The sequence below is a fragment of the Macaca nemestrina genome, chromosome 10 (assembly GCF_043159975.1).
Source record: "Macaca nemestrina isolate mMacNem1 chromosome 10, mMacNem.hap1, whole genome shotgun sequence".
In the NCBI taxonomy this organism is placed as follows: Eukaryota; Metazoa; Chordata; class Mammalia; order Primates; family Cercopithecidae; genus Macaca; species Macaca nemestrina.
The window spans coordinates 51792525-51815567 of NC_092134.1; the positions used below are offsets into that span (position 1 = coordinate 51792525).

General features: G+C 33.9%; 1 protein-coding gene across 24 annotated transcripts in view; it reads left to right on the forward strand.

The window, feature by feature from the left end:
- Positions 1–23043, forward strand: part of LOC105473289 (PTPRF interacting protein alpha 2) — a 510238-nt gene that overhangs the window by 160216 nt on the left and 326979 nt on the right. For 2 of the 24 annotated variants that reach the window (XM_071071376.1, XM_071071377.1), the window contains exon 1: positions 7165–7586. The exons of 19 other annotated variants lie outside the window; for them this stretch is intronic. In XM_071071376.1, the coding sequence (XP_070927477.1) occupies positions 7506–7586 (81 nt within the window). In that variant the 5' untranslated portion in view covers positions 7165–7505. Of the gene's footprint in view, positions 1–7164; positions 7587–23043 lie in introns of those variants that run through there. 3 more of the 24 variants (XM_071071373.1, XM_071071374.1, XM_071071375.1) reach the window with 3 other exon arrangements.

Here is a 23043-nt window from a genome sequence, read left to right on the forward strand (position 1 = left end):
CTTCCTGAAGCTCAACTTCATAATTTATGTCTTGGAAAAGACACATCTTAAGAAATTTTTGGTAGTGGTCTGTCTGTAGTGATTAAAATGAGTATGTTATTTACCCTTCATGTACGGTGGTAGCCATTGCCTGAAAACCAATGATTGATAACATAAGCACATTAAATTTTATTTGAGCTGTGATATTGTACCATATATATATATATATATGGTATATATATGTATAATTTTCAGTTGAAATGGTTTTATGATAAATTGAAAGCAATCAAACTAAGAATGAAGTTTCTTCACAACCCAAAATAATCTTGGAAAGCTATTTGGCAAACTAAAGAAAGACATTAAAATATACTAACCAAAAGTGTGAAAATGTGACTCAACATTTCATATCTTTTTTTTAAACAGGAATGTTCTAATTTTATTTGATTTTATAGGAAAAGGATGATGACCAGATTAAGTGTCTTTACTAATTTTACTTGAAAAAAAAGTTTGTAAATACTAACACATACCTAGCACAGTTGCCTCATGTCCTGAAATGCTTTCAGCCATATTCCATACCATTTCATTTTTTTCAAACATTGATTCTTTTCTTTGGAAAGCCTTTAACGTCATGCTTTGGCCAGGGCCACCCTGACATATGCCTGGAGTTCAGTGGTTTCCAGATGAACTCAGTATACATTATATCAAGTCAATTGTTAGCATTTGTCAAACTGCATTGCAGTTGTTTTGCTACTTAACTACCTCTACTTAGCTGGTATCTCTCCCACAAAATTTAAAGTTTATGAAGCACTGACATTGTATCTGATAATCCTTTCCCCAAAGCCTGGAAACAATATCAGTAAAGTGTAAGGCATTTGATGATTAGTCTTTGATTAATGCATAGTTGAATGGATAAATAAATGAATAAATGTGGAAGAGAAAGGAAAATTGTAAGGGGCAGGTGTAATGTAAAGGGGTTTTTATTTTTAATCAGAATAGTGATTCTGTCATTGAGAAAGGTATTCTACTTTCTTGAATACCAATGTTCTCATATATAAAATCAATATATTACCCAGGTCAAATGACAGTGTATGGCTCAAATTAAATGCCATGTGTCCATGTCTGACACTTAAGTACTGAATGTTAGTTCTTTTTACCTTTCTAGATTTTCAGGTAATGTAGCTCATGAAGTCACCCTAATTAATAAGCCTAAATTAATGTCCACATTTGTTTATATTCTTTAGAATGGATTTGATATGTATAACGCTCTTAAAGTAATTTTTCAAAAGGTGTATCTGTTTTGTTCCTCTAATATAATAAAAGTTCCTCAAAGGTAAACATACTTTTGTGTTTACCATGGGTAGGAAGACCATGGTAAACACAAGACCAAGTTCTGGTTTACCAAGGACAGTCTTTGTGTCTATTGTCTGGAATAATGGTTGATCGTTCTTCTTTTCCCCTCAAATATGTGCCACTTATACTATAAATTATCCACTATATGTGATTAATAACCATAGCTCTCTAGGGCTAAGTGTTCTGTTTTATTTAAAAATATGTATCACTTAAAAAAAAATTTTAAATCAATTTTGCTAAATGTTAATATCAAAAACAATAATTTTTAAATGAATGAATAAAACTACATATATATAAATTACATATTTGAATTGGCATATTTTCATTTTTCTAAGTAACTGTTCCAGTGAATGGTTTGAGCAAGTCCCCATTTCCAGAACTTTTATGGTGATACCTTTCTCTTTAATTACCAATTCATTTAAAAAATTTAATAAAATCCTAAATGTAAACTTCTTAGGAAATAATTAGTTTTTTAATTGAGTAACTGAACATAGTTTATAAATTCTGTATTTCCTTATTATTTTATTCTTGGGAAATGTGGAACTTCCTGAAAACTATTATATCAAATAGCACTAGCAATTTGGAGAATATGATTGCTTTTGAGAATGTATTCTTTGTATTTTTCATGTAAATAAAGGTGAAGAAGAGGCTGGGTGTGGTGGCTCATGACCAACAATTTGGGAGGCTCATGACCAACAATTTGGGAGGCTGACTCAATAGCATCTCTTGAGGCCAGGAGTTTGAGACCAGCCTAGGCAACATAGCAAGACCCTGTCTCTATAAAAAATAAAATAAAATAAATAGCCAGGTGTGGTGGCACACTCTTGTAGTCCTAGCTCCTAGGGACACTGTGGATCACTTGAGCCCAGGAGTTCAATGCTGCAATGAGATGTGCTCACATCACTGTACTCCAGCCTGGGCGACAAGAGCAAGTCTCTCTCTCCCTCTCTCTCTCTCTCAAAAAAAAAAAAAAAAAAAAAAAAAAAAGGTGAAACAGAATGGAGACAAATTTGGGTGTTACTACCTTAATTTTATTTAAATGTTACAGAAGACTTTGAGTGAGGCATACTTATCCCCATTTCATAAATGAGGAGATGGAGGCTTATTAAGGAACAATGAACTCAGTGTGGTCACTGAATTTTTTCCTTTACTTTCTGAGCATATGCTGAAGTTTTGAATTTCTAATAAGACTGTGGCCAAGCTGATTTTTAATTTTTGGTCATATTGATTAGAAATGATGTTTAAAGCAATTACTTAGCCATATTGTGTAAGCAGCACATTCACTGAGTCAACATTTATCAACCACCTGAAATGTGTTTGATTACAGGGATAGATGTTTGATAATTATTTAAAATTAAGGTATGAAGACTGTCCAAGAAATACGGACATGGATATTTGCAAGGGATTCATTTTCTTCTTCTATATGTACCCTTTTCTAAAATTTATTATTCTGAGAACAGTGCCGCAATTAAGGAGTTCTGTCTGCATTTAAATCAATCTTCTTTTTCAGAGTGTATATTTCTCATGAATCTTAACTGTGTCGCATTACCCCAGGGTCTCAAAACTTCAAGGACCAAAATAAGAAACCACTCAAATTATAGATTTAGGTGTTAGGAAAGTGAATGACTTTAATAGCTACATAACAAATCTTTTTGAAAGCCAGATGTTTTCTGGTTGTTAGCTTTCAACAAAATTGGAAGATGACTTAATCAAGGTATTTAATGATTATTATAAAATATATTTTGGATTCTAGTATATATGCAGAAGAAATTAGAAAATTTGAGTATAGTGCTGATAAAAACCCTAACAACAACACAACCTTTTTTATTTTCTATCTAGTTACTTCTGGGGAAAGGGTTTCTCAACAATAAATCTACAAAACTGAAAATTAGGACTGTCTAATTCTAATAGTATGTTTGAATTGAAACAAGCTAGTTTTAAAAAGATAAAACTCCAGTTATATCATAAAAACATACATTTTTGTATTATCCAGGCATAATATTTTATTTTCTATATTTATCAGCATTTTAATATGTTTATTCTGTTCTGGCACATTGTATGGTAATAATATTTGTGAATGCTACTCATTTCAAGAGATAAGTTTTAACACTTATAAGCATATTGTCTTTTCAAATTTAAAAAGAAAAATATTTTAAGTGTATATTATATATTTTTGCAGTAACAAATTATAATATTACTGATAAAATAAGGCACACAATATGGAAAGATACTACAATATAGTAAAATAAAATTGTGTGCAGGAGGAAAGGAAAAAAAGTTGAAAGAATAAAAGGGATGTTATAAAATTTCCATTTCTAAGAGCTCTTTAGTTTTTTAATAGAAGATGGGCATTAAATTGCTATTCCATTTGATGCATTTAAATGAGTATCATCTGTCAATACCTATGATGTACTGTAATTTAAGTCTTTTAAAGTATTTAAATTTTGACAAAGAGAGGCTTCATAGTTTTTCAAACTGTATGCACCTAAGCTTACGAACCAACCAGGTTTGGAAAGTACGGTACTAGATGAAATGTTAGGCATGGAACTTAGCACAGCTCTGAGCCTGCTCCAAGACTGTTCAGTTCCTGTCCATCAGGACTTCTTGTGCCTGACTGAATGGGGCTTTCCTACAGAAAAAAAAAAAAATATGTCAAATGTCCCTGACTGAATACTTATTATTTCCTTTAGGCAATTGATATGAGTTAAAGAGATGTGTTTTTTAATGAGACAGACATTTCTCCATCCTCCAGCAACTCCAACATTCATGGCTTTCAGAATGAGAATGATAGGATCATACCTTGATATATAGGCTTTGGCCTCAGCCACAATGGACGTGGAAGAATTCTACATCTTGGCAATTTTTAGACCTGGTAACACCTTCCCTATTGCTACCAGGCAGAAGGGAAAGTTGAGATGTTTCCAAATAGCCATTTAGAATTATGAGATAACATTTTCAAAAATAGTCATAGGAAGAAAATATTCTGGAAAAATTGTATACTTCGGCAATTTCAGTAATTTTTAGAATAAAGCATTATACTTAAAATAATTATATATTAGTAGTACTATTTCTCCCTCCTGCCTCTTTTAACATTAACCCATACTACTTTCCTCTCCTCCCCCACCAAAGAAATATGAAAAATAAAGTGTATTCTTATTGGCTGGAAAGCTTCATAATTCCCAGTTAAAATAAAATAGTTTGCTGGCTGAGGCAAATGCAGCAAATACATGGGACTGTATTAAGAATATGTGATATTTTACCAAAAACGTTTGATTTATGAGTTCCTCTACAATAATAAGCAATCTGGTGAATTTTCTGATCTCAGTTGTGTTAGACCCAGTTGACAGGTAAACATTAAAGTACATGGAGTTTATACTTGCATGGTAAAAATCTATTTGACAAACTTTTTTTCTTAAAACTTGGCTCTCAGGAACCTTGAGGTTTCTGTTTGAGAGATTATTTCTACTCATAGCTCTCTGGGGAACATGAGTTACATGGCCCCACTAACCACAAGAGGAAGTTAGATCCTAACATGTATCTTGAATATTTCACATATATAACTGATTTCCACAGCTAGTAAATCTATAAAGTCATTTTAAAAATTTGATGATCATTCGAATGAATCCCATGTGGACTAAGATATCAGAAGGAAAAATATTAATTTGAAAAAAATGAATAATATAGCTATTTTAAAATACTGGAAAACAAAACATAATTTTTCAAGTTTACTCACAATAATAGAGTTATAGTTAAGGAAATCAATAGCTTCAGCAAATCATAAGTGATTTATGTAAGAGAAAACCATTTTTTAAAAATAATCATTGAGTGCTCTAAAAACAAATGGATGGGGGCATGTCAAGGGACACAGGAGACAACCTGAAATAAAGGAGCTAACAATGATTAAAGCTGGGACAATATGAAAAACAATCTAAATTATGTAATATTAAATTACAAACAAGAGTATAAAGTAAATATACATGGTTCTCTACTGTTATAAGTAAATAACTGAAAAAGTAAATAATTAAAGGAAAAGAGGCCAGCCATTACAGGAGAAATATATTTTGGTACTCTCTCTTCCAGGGGGCCAAGCTTAATTTCACCTATTATTACCACCTCTGTTGAGGGTGTACTACTTGCCGAAGAATAGAGTATGGAAAGGGGGAAATAGTAACTTTACAGTAGAGAAACCAGGCAAAAACTTTGTTAGTCAAATGACAAAGGTTGACGTCATTAATAATGTTATGTGGATGTCGTGTACCACTAATATGATGTGATTGAGGACACTTCACCTCTGTGGTGTGCTTATCCATTCATAGCCCAGTGTAATCAGGATGAAAACAGGCAAGCATGTATGATTTCATGGGATTGGGAGATATTCTACAGAACCCTTGGCCAATTCTTCTCAAGACCATCAAGATCATGAGAAACAGAAACGCTGTCACACACCAAAAGAAACTGGAGAGACATGACAACTAAGTAAATATGGTATCCTGAAAATGAACCTAAAATACAAACAGCACATTAATGGCAATACTAGTAAAATCCAAGTAAAGTGTATGAGTTTAGTTAATAATAATACACTAAGATCAGTTTCTTAGTTTTCACAATTGTCCCATAGTAATGCAAGATAACAGTTAGAAAAACCGAATGAAGGATATATAGGAATTCTCTGTACTTTCTTTGCAGATTTTCTATAAACCTGAAATTATTCCCAAATTGGAATTTATTAAAATAATTTTCTGGTTTATTTAGCAGTTTGCTAGTTAAATAACCTATACACATAATTTATCAGGTTGTAGGAGTTCCATCTAAGGAACTGAGGATCACCTTTCTGCATCCTTTCCATTGATGTTATAAATTTCATGTGTAATTGGAGAATCAGAAATACTAATGAATAATAATTTAGGTTTTAAGTGTAAATCATCATCCTTTACAGCCTTCAGGTTTAAAGTAGGTGGTTTTTATTATGTATGACTGTGTCATCTTAGATACATTCACAAAGACATCACTTTTGGCTTATTCTGTTTCCTATCCTACTGAAGTCTCCACATTTGAACCATGTGTAAATGGAACATTTATTTTTACCTCTAAAAGTTGTCAAGTCATCTGAATATAATCTTTTATACAAATTGAAGAATTCGTTAAAGATATACAAAAAGAACATAGTTTGCAACAAAACATGTTTGCATTCAATATTTTTGGATTTTTGAGTTGAATATCTTCATGTGTATAAAATATTTTTTATTAATTCTTGTATGTATATATGTACATGAAATAAGGTTATGACTATTTAAAACAAATGTGTGGTACTTTTTGAAGCACTGATTGTCAAACATAATGATTTTTTTAGCTAAGATGGGGGAAATGAGATAATAATAATTACATTCATATTCATGATGTTCTATAGCAGTTCAGAAAAGTGGAAAATATTTGGTACATTTTATTTGATAGTACTCCTAGTATATAGAGTCTTACCAAATTGTATGCTATTGCCTCTCAATGTCCCAGCCAGCTGTAACAGCTGTAATATACTTTGATCTATAAATTATAAAAGAACTCTTTGTAAAAAAAAAAAAAAAAAAAAAATCACATCTTGTTGAAAAGTCTGGGAGTGACTAAAAGATTGAGAAAGATACAGAAATAAGAGTGATAAAATGGCAATTTGTTACTAAATAGAGCTTTAAACAGTATATGAAACATACTTCAGGTTAGTCAGAAGAGGTCCTCTGAATACACTGTGCATGCTTCCCTGAAATGAAACTGTATGTTATTGGTTAACCAGGATATTTAGCATAATCACTCTGCTAGACTGTGGTGGAGGGAGGTGATTATCACTGAGAACAGATGGGCAGGTCCACAGCACTGCCAGATTCTGCACAAGCTCCATTTATCGTTGGTTCTTGCTTTTTTCCTTCTGTGTTTTTAATTTTTTTAAAAAACATTGTATGTTCTAAAGAACTAGCTTCACAAAAGGTCGGTGGCTGATGATCTTTCAGCTAAGATTTCAAATGTAGAAGAAAGATTCAAAATGCTATCACTGTGTATCTAAGAAGGATGGGGCAGATTTCATTTTACCCTCTAGTCTCCCTCAATGCATGCACGGATTTATCTGTACGCTAAGCTCTCTGCTCTGCATCTGTAGCTCCTTGTGGATTATATTGTCTCTGTGATCAGAAATGATTTTCTCGGATATGAACACCGTTTCTGGCTCCCCTAAAGTGCATCCTCCTAATGGGACCCGGTTTTACACTTTTCAAGTAAGTGTGCTTTAAATGGCTTCACTACTTAGGAAGTTAATGTATTGTCAAACTTTTAATAAAGGGCTGTATAAAGGAAGAAAGACTTAAAAAGGGTGGAAGTGTTGAAGAGAATGTATGGAATGAATAATGTGCATGTTAGTTTAATCTACTTTAAACTGTGGATATAGGATGGCATCAGGAGCCTCTGTGAATTAAAAAAAAACGTGAACACAATTTTCCACAGGAATTTCTAAATCTGCTACAGTGTCATCCTTGAAGGTTTATGAGATGTGTTGTGTCTCCTGATATTGTTATTTATGGTTATAATGTGGTAAAAATTGTAGAGTTACTTTCCTTGTGCATCACAGAAAGAGTAAAATTAAAAAATTTTATGAACTTTGCAAACTAAGTCCTCTTGGCTTAGAAAAATATTTTGCATTTCATATACACAGTTTAACATAATTCCCATTATTTAATTTTCTTATGTGTATAACATAAGGGCAACAAACAATACAGGAGGTTTAAGAACCACATTTAGCATGCTTTTGAAATAGAGTAGAAACTCATTAAAATGGAAGATTTTCTGTGTTATCGAAAAGTAAAATGATTTATAATATAAATGTGAGTTACAAAGCTGTTACCTACTAAATGTATTTCAATTGCCTGTAACTAAATCAACCATCAGTCTACAAAATGCCTAGGTCTAAACTAGATCAGATTCTATCTTATTTTTATCTTCAAATTGTGCCTTTCATTACTAAGGTTTACTTTGTAATTCAGTCATATCATCGTTACATGAAAAGGGAACATGAAATTCTTTTCCCTGTATATTTTACATTATGGAAACATAAACAGCCTGACACTGAATTATTTTGGCTGTATAATTATACCATACTTGGAAAAAATAAGTATAAAGACCGAGAGAATTAATATAATAAAGGTAATCAGAATTTTTAAAGGGGTCTCTAAATAAATGCACATCTGAATTATAAGTCTCTTGCCTTTGCAAACTGTGGGCAGTAGATAGAATTACTCTTTCTCTCTCCCTTTTCTATACTTCTATTTTTAATTCTGTTGCCTCTCTTGTTTTACACTGATGTCTACTGATAGTGCAAGTCTGTGGTTTTACAAAATATATTCTCTTCCTAGTGGTGATCTGCTTATTGTGGCAGTGATTCAAAATGCAAGTGCCCTGGGGCTGTTGTACAGAATTATTACTTTTTTTTTTCTCCTCTGTACACTGAGATATGAACACCTCTTACAATATCCTGCAGCTGACTCTTTGGGTAGCATTTGACATTAGGTATTCTACTTCAGTCTCTTAAAGTTTAAGGGTCAGTTCATTCCATATGCTCGGTCATGACAGAGGCTTTTTACAATTCTTTCAGTAAAGATCTTACTGACACCTTTCTTGGCAGGTGACGTTCTTTGAAAACACACTGGTACAATTTTTAATTACCCCCTTTTTATTGATAATAACATATTCATGTAAAAACCATAGGAATTCAGATAAGATATAAATTTTGCCAAACATAAACTCTGTTCTCCTACATTTTAAATTTCCTAAAATATTTGATCCTGAGGTCTATAACACAATATGTGTTTAAGTTTTGATGTTTGTCTTTTTGTTGCTATTGTTGTTTGTTTTTGCCTTTGGTGGAAGAAAGAGACAAAGATGGCTTTTAAAGCACAAAGATTAAGGTATATAATAGTCAACTCTTGGCTTTTCTTTTCCAAAAGAAAGAATTACATGATTATTACAATTATACTGAATGATTATTAGAATTATATATTGATTATAAAGAATTAAATGATTTTCTTACCTATATACATTAACCCATATTGAGGCAGCATATTTTCTTTGGATGAAATGCTGTTAAAAACAAATGAGATGCTGTAAAGTAACAGACCATTTGTCAAAAACTGTATCTTGAGAAAATGATTAAATTTTCAAAAATGGTTGTCATTATGAAATGGCGTAAATGTACTTCTAAAATGATTCTGCATCAAGGAGTTGGGATTTTAATGCTTACTTCCTTAAAATAATTCTAGCACAGGAGTTAACATATGCAAATATATTTAAGAGAGCTTAGCATGAATAATACTGCGTTTTGGTTCCATCTTCATTAAACATCCAAACTATCCTGTCATTTTTTTCTGACATGGTATGCTATCACATTTTAAGAGTAAGATTTAGAATGCATTTGACCTAAGTAGTTCAAAGGAGAAAAGGCAACAAATAAGAAGTTGAAGGATATTCTTAGTACAAGACTTTGCTTTTCATTGCATCTTTAATTTAGGCAAACACATTCATACTTCTAAGCATGCACATATGCCTTTTTAAATATAATATGTAACACTTAATTTAAACTAATTACCTTAAGTGTGAATCATTACTTTTATATTACTGTGAATATACTTGTGCCTGCAGTTTTCTACTCAGAGGTGCCTGGACCCTGGATGATGCCAGCACCCAATTTGCACTGTATGTCTAATGAATGACTTCTCATCAAAAGTCAAGTTCTACAGTGTAGTTTCTAAAATGCCCTTTAATTGACAAAAGTTAAAATTAAAAGCTACTAGAGGAAAATAATATTTGCAGTATTTTTATGCATTAGAAGTGTCAATTTGTGGGACTCAAATATATACAAGTGAAAAACCTACTTTAAAATAAACATATATATACATATGGTGAATTTTGTTACTTTTGGGTCCATATAAATGATGTCTCAACATGATTTTACATTTGTTCTTTCATAGCTTTATCTTTGTAAATAACACCATCTATTTGCTCTACTAACCCTACTGAGTGGTTAATCATGACTTAATGTGTTCCTCCTCCCAGAGGTCCTGGCCACCACCATGGCTCCCCTCATTTCCTAGAAATTAAATACCTTCACCCACCTGTTTTCAAACCATATCTGTGCAGTCCTAAACTTTCATGGGAGTTTGTCAGTAGTTGCTAGCAACAGTAGGGAAAATATTTTTTTTCTTATTATTTTTTTTTATTTTTAGACAGCATCTTGCTCTGTTGCCCAGGCTGGAGTGCCATGGCCCAATAAAGGCTTACTGCAACCTCAGCCTCCCAGGCTTAAGCGATCCTCCCACCTTAGCCCCACAAGTAGCTGGGACTATAGGCACACACCATCACACTCAGTTACTTTTCTAATGTTCTGTAGAGATGGAAGTATCACTATATTTTCCAGAGTCTTGAACTCCTGGGCTCAAGCAATCCTCCAACATTGGCCTCCCAAAGTGCTGGAATTACAAGAGTGAGCCACCTCACCAAGCCAAGAAACATTCTTTTGAGGCTCACAAAGTTTCTCTACATTTTGGTGGTAAATTCTGGATTTATATTTTTTATTCATGGATGGTCTGTGAAAACTTTCATACGTAACAACAAACAGTGTGTTACTATCACATATAAAACAAAGTGAAGTTTGCAACCCATTTCTTCAAACCAAAGGATTAATTTCTGATAGAAGGAATTTTATCTCCTGGGCCCATAGAATAGTTATTTCTGTTTAGGATATATTTATTTGTTTGTTTAGCCATTGAATCCTAGCATTAATAACATTATCTGTCAGAACTATGTATAAAAGTGGCTAACTCTTCATACCTACTGAAAACAAGAGAAAGAAGCTTTACTATAAGTGTGGAAACAGTAACCTGCTGCTTCTGTGCTTAAAATACTTCTCTTCTCCAACCATTTTGGCACCAGGCACTGGATTTGTGGAAGACAATTTTTCCATGAACCTGGGAGGGGGAGGGGAAGGGACAGTTTCAGGATGAAACTGTTCCAACTTAGATCATCAGGCATGAGATTTCTGTAAGGCAGGTGCAACACAGATCCCTTACATGCACAGTTCACGATAGGGTTCACACTCCTATGAGAATCTAATGCCACTGCTGATCTGGCAGGAGGCAGAGCTCAGGCGGTAATGTGAGTAACGGGGAGCAGCTATAAATACAGATGAAGCTTTGCTCACTTGCCCACTGCTCACCTCCTGCTCTGCAGCCTGGTTTCTAACAGGCCGCAGACCAGTACCAGCAGTTGGAATCCCTGCCTTAAAATATAGAAATTATCTTCCCAGCTTGACATAAAAAAGACCTTCCTGATATGGGACAGACACTCTACTTTCTTTCCTAGAAAGTTGCTTGCATGCTTTTCTGTGTGATTGTCCTTTGCCTCTTCACTCAAAGTGCCCACTGGAAATTTTTTCTTAAATATTTATCTCAAATGCTACCTCCTCCATGAAGCCTTCACCCATTCCTGCACACTGTATTAAATGCCTTTTGTAAAAAAAATTCCTCTTTATTTGTTCATACTGCTACCAAAGCAAATTTTATGCTTTGTTATAATCCCCAAGACCATTTTATTATGCTGTGTTCCTCATGCATGGAGACCGACAATATTTCTGTAAAGTGGAAAATATATTTCAAAAATAATTGATTTACCTATTAACATTTAACACAGTAAGCAACAAATTATTTTTCTTTTAACTATATAGGCAGTTAGTGAGACATAACTATTTATTAATAGGGACAGTATCTAAAGACGTATAAATGTAAATTTGCTTGTGTACCACACAAAGTAAGATTCTTAAAAATATGTAACAGATACATTAGTGACCAAGGAAAAATTTTAATTTTATTGTTGTTTAATATTTCTATGGCAGCTAGCCAAACTCTTTTTGAAGATTTTAATACCTCTTTACCATTTTTATTAGTTGGGGGTTTTCTTATTTTACCAAGATAACTTTCAATTTTTATTTGTATATAGTCTCATACTTGGCAGATAGGATTAGCACCTGAAATAGGAGACTAATATGTAAACTGAAAATCTCAATTGCATGAAGAATTTTTATTCAAAAAGATACTTCACTGGGCATGGTGTTCTCAGCACTTTGCGAGGCCTAGGCAAGTGGATCTCCTGAGCTCAGGAGTTCAAGACCAGCTTAGGCAACACAGAGAAACCCCGTCTCTACCAAAAATACAAAAAAAAATTAGCCAGGCATGGTGGTGCACACCTGTGGTCAGAGCTACTTGGGAGACTGAGGTGGGAAGATTGCTTGAGCCTGGGAGGCAGAGGTGCAGTGAGGCAAGATCACACCAGTGAATTCCAACCTGGCTGACAGAGTGATACCCTGTGTAGTAGTTCGTTTTCATGCTGCTGATAAAGATATACCCAAGACTGGGAAGAAAAAGAGGTTTAGTAGACTTACACTTCCTTGTGACTGGGGAGACCTCACAATCATGGTAGAAGGCAAGGAGGAGCAGTCATGTCTTAAGTGGGTGGCAGTAGGCAAAGAGAGAGCTTGTGCTCTTCTTTTTAAAACCATCAGATTTCATGAGACTCATTCATTGTCATAAGAATAATAAAGGAAAAACCCACCACCATAATTCAATCACACCCCACTGGGTTCCTTCCACAACATGTAGAAAGTATGGGAGTTACAATTCAAGATGAGATTTGGGTGGGGACAGAATCAAACCGTATTTTTCCCCAGACCCATCCCAAATCTCAGGTTCTCACATTTTAAAACCAATCATGCCTTCCCAACAGTCCCCCAAAGTCTTAACGCATTTCAGCATTAGCTCAAAAGTCCCCAGTCCAAAGTCTTATCTGAGACAAGGCAAGTTTCTTCTGCCTAAGAGTCTGTAAAATCAAAAGCAAGTTGCATACTTCCTAGATACCATGGGGGTATAGGCATTGGGTTAATACAGTCATTCCAAATGAGAGACATTGGCCAAAACAAAGGGACTACAGGCCCCATGCAAGTCTGAAATCCAGCAGGGCAGTGAAATCTTAAAGCTCCAAATGATCCAAAATGATCTCCTTTGACTTCATGTCTCACATCCATTCACACTAATGCAAGAGGTAGGTTCCCATGGTCTTGGGCAGTACTGCCTCTGTGGCTTTGCAGGTACAGCCTCCCTCCGGGCTGCTTTCATGGGCTGGTGTTGAGTGTCTGTGGCTTTTCCAGGTGTACGGTGCAAGGTGTCAGTGGATCTACCATTCTGAGATCTGGAGGAAAGCAATGGCCCTCTTCTCACAGCTCCACTATGCGTTTCCCCAGTAGAGACTGTATGGGGCCTCTGCCCCCACATTTTTTTTCTTCACTGCCCTAGCAGAGGTTCTCCATGAGGACCCCACCCCTGCAGAAAACTTCTGCCTGGGCATCCCGGCATTTCCATACATCCTGTGAAATCTAGGCAGAAGGTCCCAAACCTCAGTTCTTGACTTCTGTGCACCTGCAGGCTCAACAGCATGTGGAAGCTGCCAAGGCTTCAGGCTTCCACCTTCTGCAGCAACAGCCTGAACTGAACTTTGGCCCCTTTTAATCACAGCTGGAGCAGCCGGGACATAGGGCAGCAAGTCCTTAGACTCCACACATCAGAAGGACCTTGGGCCCGGCCCATGAGACCACTTTTTCCTCCTCAACCTCTGAGCCTGTGATGAGAGGGGCTGCCACAAAGGTCTCTGACATGCCCTGGAGACATTTTCCCCATTGTCTTGGGGATGAATATTAAACTCCTTGTTGCTTATGCAAATTCCTGCAACTGGCTTGAATTTCTCCTCAGAAAATGGGGTTTTCTTTTCTATAGTATTGTCAGGCTACCCATTTGCAAAACTTTTATGCTCTGTTTCCCTTTAAAACTAAGTGCCTTTAACAACACCCAAGTCACCCCTTGAATGCTTTGCTGCTTAGAAATTTCGTCTGCCAGATACCGTAAATCATTGCTCTCAAGTTCAAAGTTCTACAAATCTTTAGGGTAAGGGCAAAATACCACCAATCTCTTTGCTAAAACCTAACAAGGGTCACTTTTGCTCCAGTTCCCAAAAAGATCCTCATGTCCAGCTGAGACCACCTCAGCCTGGATTGTATTGTCCATATCATTATAAGCATTTTGGTCAAAGTCTTTCAACAAGTCTCTAGGAAGTTCCAAATTGTCCCACATTTTCTTGTCTTCTTCTGAGCCCTCCAAACTGTTCCAACCTCTGCCTGTTTTCCAGTTCCAAAGTTGCCTCCACATTTTCGGTTATCTTTTCAGCAATACCCCACTCGTGGTATCCATTTACTGTATTAGTCCATTTTCACACTGCTGATAAAGTCATACCCAAGACTGGGAAGAAAAAGAGCTTTAATGTACTAACAGCTCCACATGGCTGAGGAGGCCTTACAATCATGGGCAGAGGCAAGGAAGAGAAAATCACATCTTAAATGGATGGTGGCAAACAAAGAGAGAGAGCTTGTGCAGGGAAACTCCCATTTTTTAAAACCATCAGATCTCATGAAACTCATTCACTATCATGAGAACAAGGCAGGAAAGACCCCCATAATTCAATCACCTCCCACGGGGTTCCTCCCACAACACATGGAAATTGTGAGAGTTACAATTCAAAGTGAGATTTGGGTGGGGACACAGCCAAAGCCTATCACCCTGTCTCAAAAATAAGTAAGTAAATAAATAAATAAATAAAATTGGAAAGAAAAGAAAAAGAGAAAAAATATACTACTGGTAATTAGTATGTGGTTAGCACCATATCTCTGTAATCAAATGAGGTTGAGGTAATTCTGGCTTTTTATCAAAGAACCAGATTTTCTATATTCTATCATTTTGTTACTACCTAAGAGTCTGCCATTATTTTTCTATTCTTTGAAGGACCATATAATTTCTTATGGTTGATACATTTTAAATCCATCTGAAAATACCTCTCAGAATGCTTGGCATGTGTTATGTGTTCAAATAAAATTAATGAAGACAAAGTAATGCTATATAGATGATACAAAATACCTCTTAGCTCCAAGATTACTTAGTAATATAGGCAGAGTTTCCCAGCTAAGTGAGAGAATGAGTATTTTGGTCTGTCACCCAATTGTATGCATTCATGCTTATAAATGGCAGAGATAATACAAGAGATGTTTAAAATAACTGGAACATAACCTAGAGATAGGAAATGGCTAAAAATAAAGTATGCAACCTCCAAAATACAAATATAGCTTTAATTGTAATCCCTAAGACCTTGGACTTTGGATTTAAGAATTTTCAGTGAGGAGTGAAACAAGAGCTTGGATTTGCTATTAGAATACTGAATGTTTCCTTGGTTGGGAATTGTACTAGAACAGAGGGAACAATTCAGTAGCTTTAAAAAAAATGCAGATGAGTTGTCATGATTTCCCACTTTAGAGATGAAAAAATGAAGGTGCATAAAGGTACTCAAATCAGCATTTAATAATGCAAAGAGGGAGTAATATAGTTTCTGTCTGAATCCAGCGCCATAAAACACAAAAATTCATGCTCTTTCCATTATATTCTGCTGCCTAAACTGGTAATTATTACATGCAGCAACAAAAGTATTCTAAACTATGTAATTTCCAATACTGTTGATGATCTATTAGACATTTACAGATATTTGTCTCCATAGCTTCAAAACATTGCCTCACTGGATTTTTAAATTTAAGGCTTTTATTGGACTACACTCCCTCATTTAATCTTTACTGATAGTATTTTCCTAGTTGCAAATACGTATTTATTATAATCAAATTGCCAATAAACTTATATCCTGAAATTGCACTGAAAGATATAAAGGACAACTCAAGGAAAAAATCTGTCATAAATACACCCTTTTGTTTATTTAAGAATGCTCTGTTTATCAGTGATACAAATGATAGAAATCAATAGGAAGTCATAACTCTTCCATTTGCAGAATTCTCTACCTAATAGAAGTTAGCTAGGCTGTATGTTACATGAGGCAGGTGCTGTGTCCTTATTCTCATTGTTGATTCACAGACATCAAGCAGAGTGCCTAATACAAAACCATGATTAGTAAATAGGTGATGAATTTTGTTACAAATTAAAAATAAGAATGTCTTACTTAGTGTCATGTAGTCATTGCTGGTACCCTGATTTAGTGCAGCCTCCTTAAAATCACATAAATGCTTTTAAGATTCTCAAGTTTAGGCATACAAATGTATTTCACTTATACCTAGCTAAAATAACTCTATGTATCAGGTATCATCTGGAGGGGAAAGAAATTGGAAGTAGGGAAATGACTTGGGAAGTCCTTGAGATAAAGTATTTAATGCACTGAGTACAGTCCAGGTGGCTAGAAAGAGTCCAATAAAGCAGCTACTGAAACAGTGGTTTCAGTGGTATGGTATGGTCCATAGATCACTTTAGAGTTGGCAGGGATGTGAGCTAATAAAAGATAAAGTGAAAAATATTTAATAGGTATAATGAATATAATTCAAAATAATTTATTAAAAGTTGCTGAATATTATAAGAGGCAAAAGAGGAAAGGTCAGGTTTACCTTTAATATTTGTAGTGAAGGAGAGAGGAATAAGGAGAAGAAACCCTTTGGAAAACAATATATTAAGTTCAGTTTTGAACAGACTGATTAGACAGCTGGAAACACAGGTTTGACTCTCAGGAAAAGAGGTCTGTCTGAGTAGTAGATGTTAATGTGGGAGACATCTGCTTACTGGGTAGAGGAATCTATGGAAGTAGGTGAAATGGCTTTAGCAGAGAATGAGGAGATTGGGAGTAGGGTGGGGAATGGACACATTCACTTACACAGAATTATCATTATTTTCAGTATGTGTGCTTGGTTTACTTTGTAAGCACATTTTGGAAGTTGTTTTCCTTATCACCCCTCCTTGAATATTACCCCTGAAGCTAATTAAAGTTAGATACTCTCCCAAATGTGTGTATTAGCTTTATTTTATAAATACTTTTTGGAAGCTTATATTCCCATTCAATCCCATCCTGGAATATTATCCCTGAAACTTAATTCAAGATAAATTCTCCTGTTCTTATACTTCCTTACCATAATAAAGATATGTGTATAGCATTATTATACTACACTTAGTTTTTCAACTGTCTCTCTGCACCACTAGACTGGTTATTCCTGGAGAGCATATAATTTATTTCACTTAACTGCTCACATTTTTATCGACACCTAGCATAATGCCTGTCATATAGAAGGTTTCTATGCTTTTTGAATGAATAAATGAATCAATGTTCAATGTTTAAATTTTAGACTAAAATTAGTTTTCTAACTTTGACACACCTTGTTGTGAGGCACCATTATGTCAGACTTTAACCATATTGAGAAAAACACTTGGCCTCTGCACTCAATGATCTTAGAGTTACTGCAAGGAAAATTATCAAAAAGTCACAATAGCATATTATTCTGTTCTCTAGAGCAAACAGATAAACAGAAATGCTTTGACTTTAAATGTACATACAGACAATATTATTATAGATTGGGTAATTTCAATTACACAAGTCTATTTCCAAATTTACTTTTAATTCTAGTTCATATTTAACTTTGCTATCATTTTTATTGCTTTTTCCTTTTATATTTTCAAAATATTTTACAAATAACAAGAATTATTCTAAAAAAATTCATAGTAGTTAAAAGCATTCATGTATTAGTCTGCTTTCACACTGATATAAAGAATACTACCCAAGACTGGGTAATTTATAAAGAAAAGATGTTTAATTAACTCACAGTTCCACATGGGTAGGGAGGCCTCTGGAAACATAATCACGGTGGAAGGGGAAGAAGGCATGTCTTACAGGTGGCGGGCAAGAGAGAGAAAGTGTGAAGGAGGAACTGTCAAGCATTTATAAATAAAACCATCAGATCTCATGAGAACTCACTATCACAAGACCAGGATTGGGGGAACTGCTGCCATGATACAATCACTCCCCTCCCTCAACACATGGGAATTACAGGTCCTTCCCTCTACGTGTGAGGATTACAATTTAAGATGATATTTGGATGGGGAAACAGATCCAAACCATATCAGTGACCACTGGAATTAAATACATTATTCAAAAACAGGTTCTACGATTTGCTAGAGTGTGAGTATAAGCAAGCGAAATTATTTCTCTATTTTTACTTTCCTAAACCATGGGAAAATAATAAAAATATTTGGTTGTAAGGTTATTCTAAAAGCTCAATGGAATATGTATGGAATCTTGTAAAAGTATTTACTTCCAATAAAGATGGAACTCAATCAAGATTAACTATTTTTTTAATGATGAATGTACTTTTTAAATAATAGCATAATTTATTTCACAAATAATATTTTTATTGGCTCATCTTAAATTTAGAGAAATTTAATGTTAAGTGAGCACAGGCACTACTTTAAGTATTTTATATATAAATTAGGGAAGCTTAGTAAAATATATTGACTCATCAAGGTCCTTATAATATATAAATTATTTTATGCTTATATAATATAAGTTTTCAGAATATCAATACTAAGTATCCTTTTGGAAGTCTTCTTATGTTTCTTTTATAAATGCATTTCTTGTGTATTTTTAAATTGTATTATATAATTCATTTTGAAGTTTACCATATTGAATCTTTGTTATGACTTTTATTATCATCTTAGTTTTATATGCATAAATATGTACATCAAAATTACCAATTTATGAATTTAGCTAATTTTAAAATAGAATTTACTGTATCTACAAATTAAAAGATAATATCTGATTTTATATGCTAAGTGCTGCATACAACATGTAAAGATTTAAATAAATTTGTGTCACTGGGAGTCAACAAGAGTCAATGCTATTACTGGCATGTTAAAAGAATATCACAAACCAATATTTTAAATTATATCGAAAAGCAAACCTTAGCAACTTTAAATAGAAAACTGGACAATGACACTAGGAAGCAATGAACATAGCCTAATTATTGTATCTTAAATATTCTTGATTGTAATTATTTTGGTGAAGGAAAGACATATGATTCATAGAAAACATGGTATCTATTGGTTGTTTTCTACAAAATAAAATTAACACAAAAACAACAGTTCTGAACTGCAATATAATGTTCGTATATACAGTCAGACAACCACTTAATGACATTGTGGTAAATAACAAAATGCATATATAATGGTGGTCCTGTAAGATTACAATGCAACTGAAAAAATTCCTATCACATAGTGACATCATAGCCATCCTAATGTCATAGCCATCATAACATCATACACATCATATTGTGATAGCACAATGCATCATGCTGGTGGTGATGCTGGTGTAAACAAACCTACTATGCTGCAAGTCATATAAAAGTATAGCACATACAATTATGTACAGTACATAATAACTTGATAATGATAGTAAGCAACTATGTTACTGGTTTATACATTTACTATACTATATATTAATTGATATTTTGGAGTGTACTCCTACTTATTTAAAAAACTCAACTGTGAAATAGTATCAGGCAGGTGCTTCAGGAAGTATTCCAGAAGAAGGCACTATTATCATAGGTGGTGACAGCTCTGTGGATGTTATTGTTCCTGAAGACTTTCCAGTAAGACAAGATGTGGAGATGGACGACAATGATGGTGATGATCGTGAGCCTGTGTGGGACTGGGCTAATGTGCATGTCTGTGTCTTATTTTTTAATTGAAAAGTTTAAAAAGTAAAATAAAAAAAATTCAAATAAAAAAAGCTTATAAAATAAGGATATAAAGAAAGAAAATATTTTTGTCCACCTATGCAATGTGTTTGTATTTTAAGCTAAGCATTATTACGGAAGAGTCAAAAAGTGAAAAAAAAAAAAAAACCCTAAAATTTATAAAGTAAAAATGTTACAGTAAGCTAAGGCTAATTTATCATTGCAGAAAAAAAAAAATGTTTTGTAAATTTAGTGTAGCCCAAGTGTACAGCGTTTACTATGCCTACGGTAGTGTACAGTAATGCTGTAGGCCTTCACATTCACTCACCACTCACTCACCGATTCACCCAGAGCAATTTGCAGTCTTGTAAGCTCTATTTATGGTAAGTGCCCTATACAGGTGTGCCATTTTTTATTCTTTTATGCTATATTTTTACTGTATGTTTTCGATAGGCCTGATAGATAGCTAGCTAGCTAGCTAGATAGCTAGCTAGATAGATAGATATACAATTACTACCATGTTATAGTGCCTACAGTAATCAGTACAATAACGTGCTGTACAGGTTTGTGCTCTAGGAGCAGTAAGCTATGCCATACAGCCTAGATGTGTAGTAGGCTACACCATCTAGATTTGTGTATTGTGTCATGATGTTCACATGACAAAATCACCTAATTACACACTTCTCAGAACACAACCCAGTCATTAGGTGATGTATAACTGTGTCATACTTTATCCTGTATTTCTGTTTTCTTTGGCACATTAGTATTCTGCTATTTTTAAAAGGATCCAACTTTGAGGTTATAATAGGACTATAAGAAGCCGTAGGTGTCATAGTTGGTTGATGTTACACAGCTGCTGAAAAAGAAGCCATCTTTGAAGTCCTAAATGATATATGGCATCATAAATAAAATATTATACATTCACTGTATTTCAAGCGTTATAATTTATCACCGTCTACATTATTTGTTTAATACAGTTTTGCTTAATGTTTAATATATAAGGAATCACATGTTTTAGCAATAATATCGTTCAAATATTTGCATACACTGTTCTTTCATTCAGGAAACACTTATCAAGAACTTACTTTAGATGTGAAGTGTATTTTCAGGAAGCAGTTTTTGTAAAGCATAAGAGGTTAAAATAAATATTTTAATAGACGACTGTAAGTTGCAGTTACATCGTGCTGAAAGAATCAGTTAATTCCAAATGTGTCAGTTGAGAAAGAATTTGAGGAAGAATTTTATTCTTTAAAAAGTCATGAGGAATTTTGAAGTAATTATATTGCATAAACATAAGTAAAGAAGTATTTTATTAATAAGTCCATACCAGCCATGGTTTATGGCTGGCCAATGGGCCAGAACTGAGAGACCATTCTAGACAGAGCTTCTCCATGGCATATATTCCCTAGAATTTTCATTTTCTTTACCTTCTTGAAGTTCTTAAACATGCTGTGGACCCTAGGCCTCCAGGTCTTTAGTGATGCCATTCCCTGTCTCCATGTCATGTTATGCACACATGGACACACTCATTCAGTACAACTCATTGGTGGTGGTAATTATAAAGAAGAAATACTCTATCAGCTAAGAGCTTTGCTCTTAGAACAGGCTAGTTTCTGTTTTAGCATGGTTTACTGGAAAAAAGCAATGGTCAATTTGTTTTAATAAATCTTAAACATCCTATATTTATTTTTTAAAAATATTCTTCTAGGTTATTTGCATGACAAGAAGAAAAATATGTATTTTCTTTTATCTTTATTGTATTAATTGATAGAAGGAAGAGAAAGCTGAAGAACTTGAAAAGGGTGAGGTTAAGAGCTGGAACATAAACCTTGTAGTGACTAATGCTTCATTGTCTTAGGAAAAAAAAGGAAAAGAGAAGATGGGTAAAGAGATGTAATAAAACTTGATAGAAAGCATTTTGAAACAGTTCACATAAAATGGCTTTATCCTAATCACTTTACCAAAAGTAAATGGCACAGGAATGATGTTGCATGCCTTAGAAGAATGGGAAATATTGGAAATAATGTCTTTTGGGGGGATAATAGATGTTAGCAGCAATGAGAATCAAGGTGCAATTGGAAGCATAGATGTGTAGCTGTCTTTTAAGTAGATTTCTGTGATTATCTTTCTAAACAGAATTGAAATGGAAATACGTATTGGCAGATGCCACAAAATATCAAGGAGGCAAGGAATTCAAGGTTTTAATGAGTAGTGTTGAACTGACTGAATATGGGTTAGTCTTTAGGTAATGAACATAGGAAGTGATATTTTTTATTGAAAATATATTTCACTTCTCAAACAAAATAGAAAAATGCCCCAGAAAATTATACTTTGCTTAATCCTGCTATAGTACTATGTTACAGACATAAATTCCAAGAAAATGTATTTTATTCGTTGATGATTCTCAGGACATTTCATCATATGTGGCACTCCAAAAATATATGTCAAGTGAATAGATGTTATTTGGTAATACAAATTTGAAGATTTTTTTTACCTTGTAAAATATTGTAACTGAAATAAAGTTAATATATTTTGCACTATTAAGTAATCCCCCAATTTATTTTAACTTTGCATATGTCTAATAAGATATATTAAGTAGCACTATAAAACATGTGTTGAAGGAAATGTGAGCACATCAACCATTGTAGATAATGATGAGAGGGACAGTCATAGTTTTTTTATAAGCTAAACTAAAGGTAGGAGAATTTGTGCTTTTGTAGGGAAAGGTCAAATACAATCACAGGCCTAGAAAATTAGCCTTATTTTTAACATTGCATTAATCTAATTTTATTAGTATAGCCAGTTAGTATATTACATTTTCAAAAAATATAGAGAAATATTTAATATGAAATGCTGCCAACATAATTTACTAAGTGAAAACTAGATCTTAAGAAGAAAGGATGGAGAAAATCACAGACAATATGTAGCCTCAGGAAAAGAACATGGAAGAGAAACTCAATTCCATCTATTCAAAAGCAATATCCTTTGATTTGAATACATTATTATTGTTCATCATGTCTGGTGAGAAACCTGTGGGAATACATGAA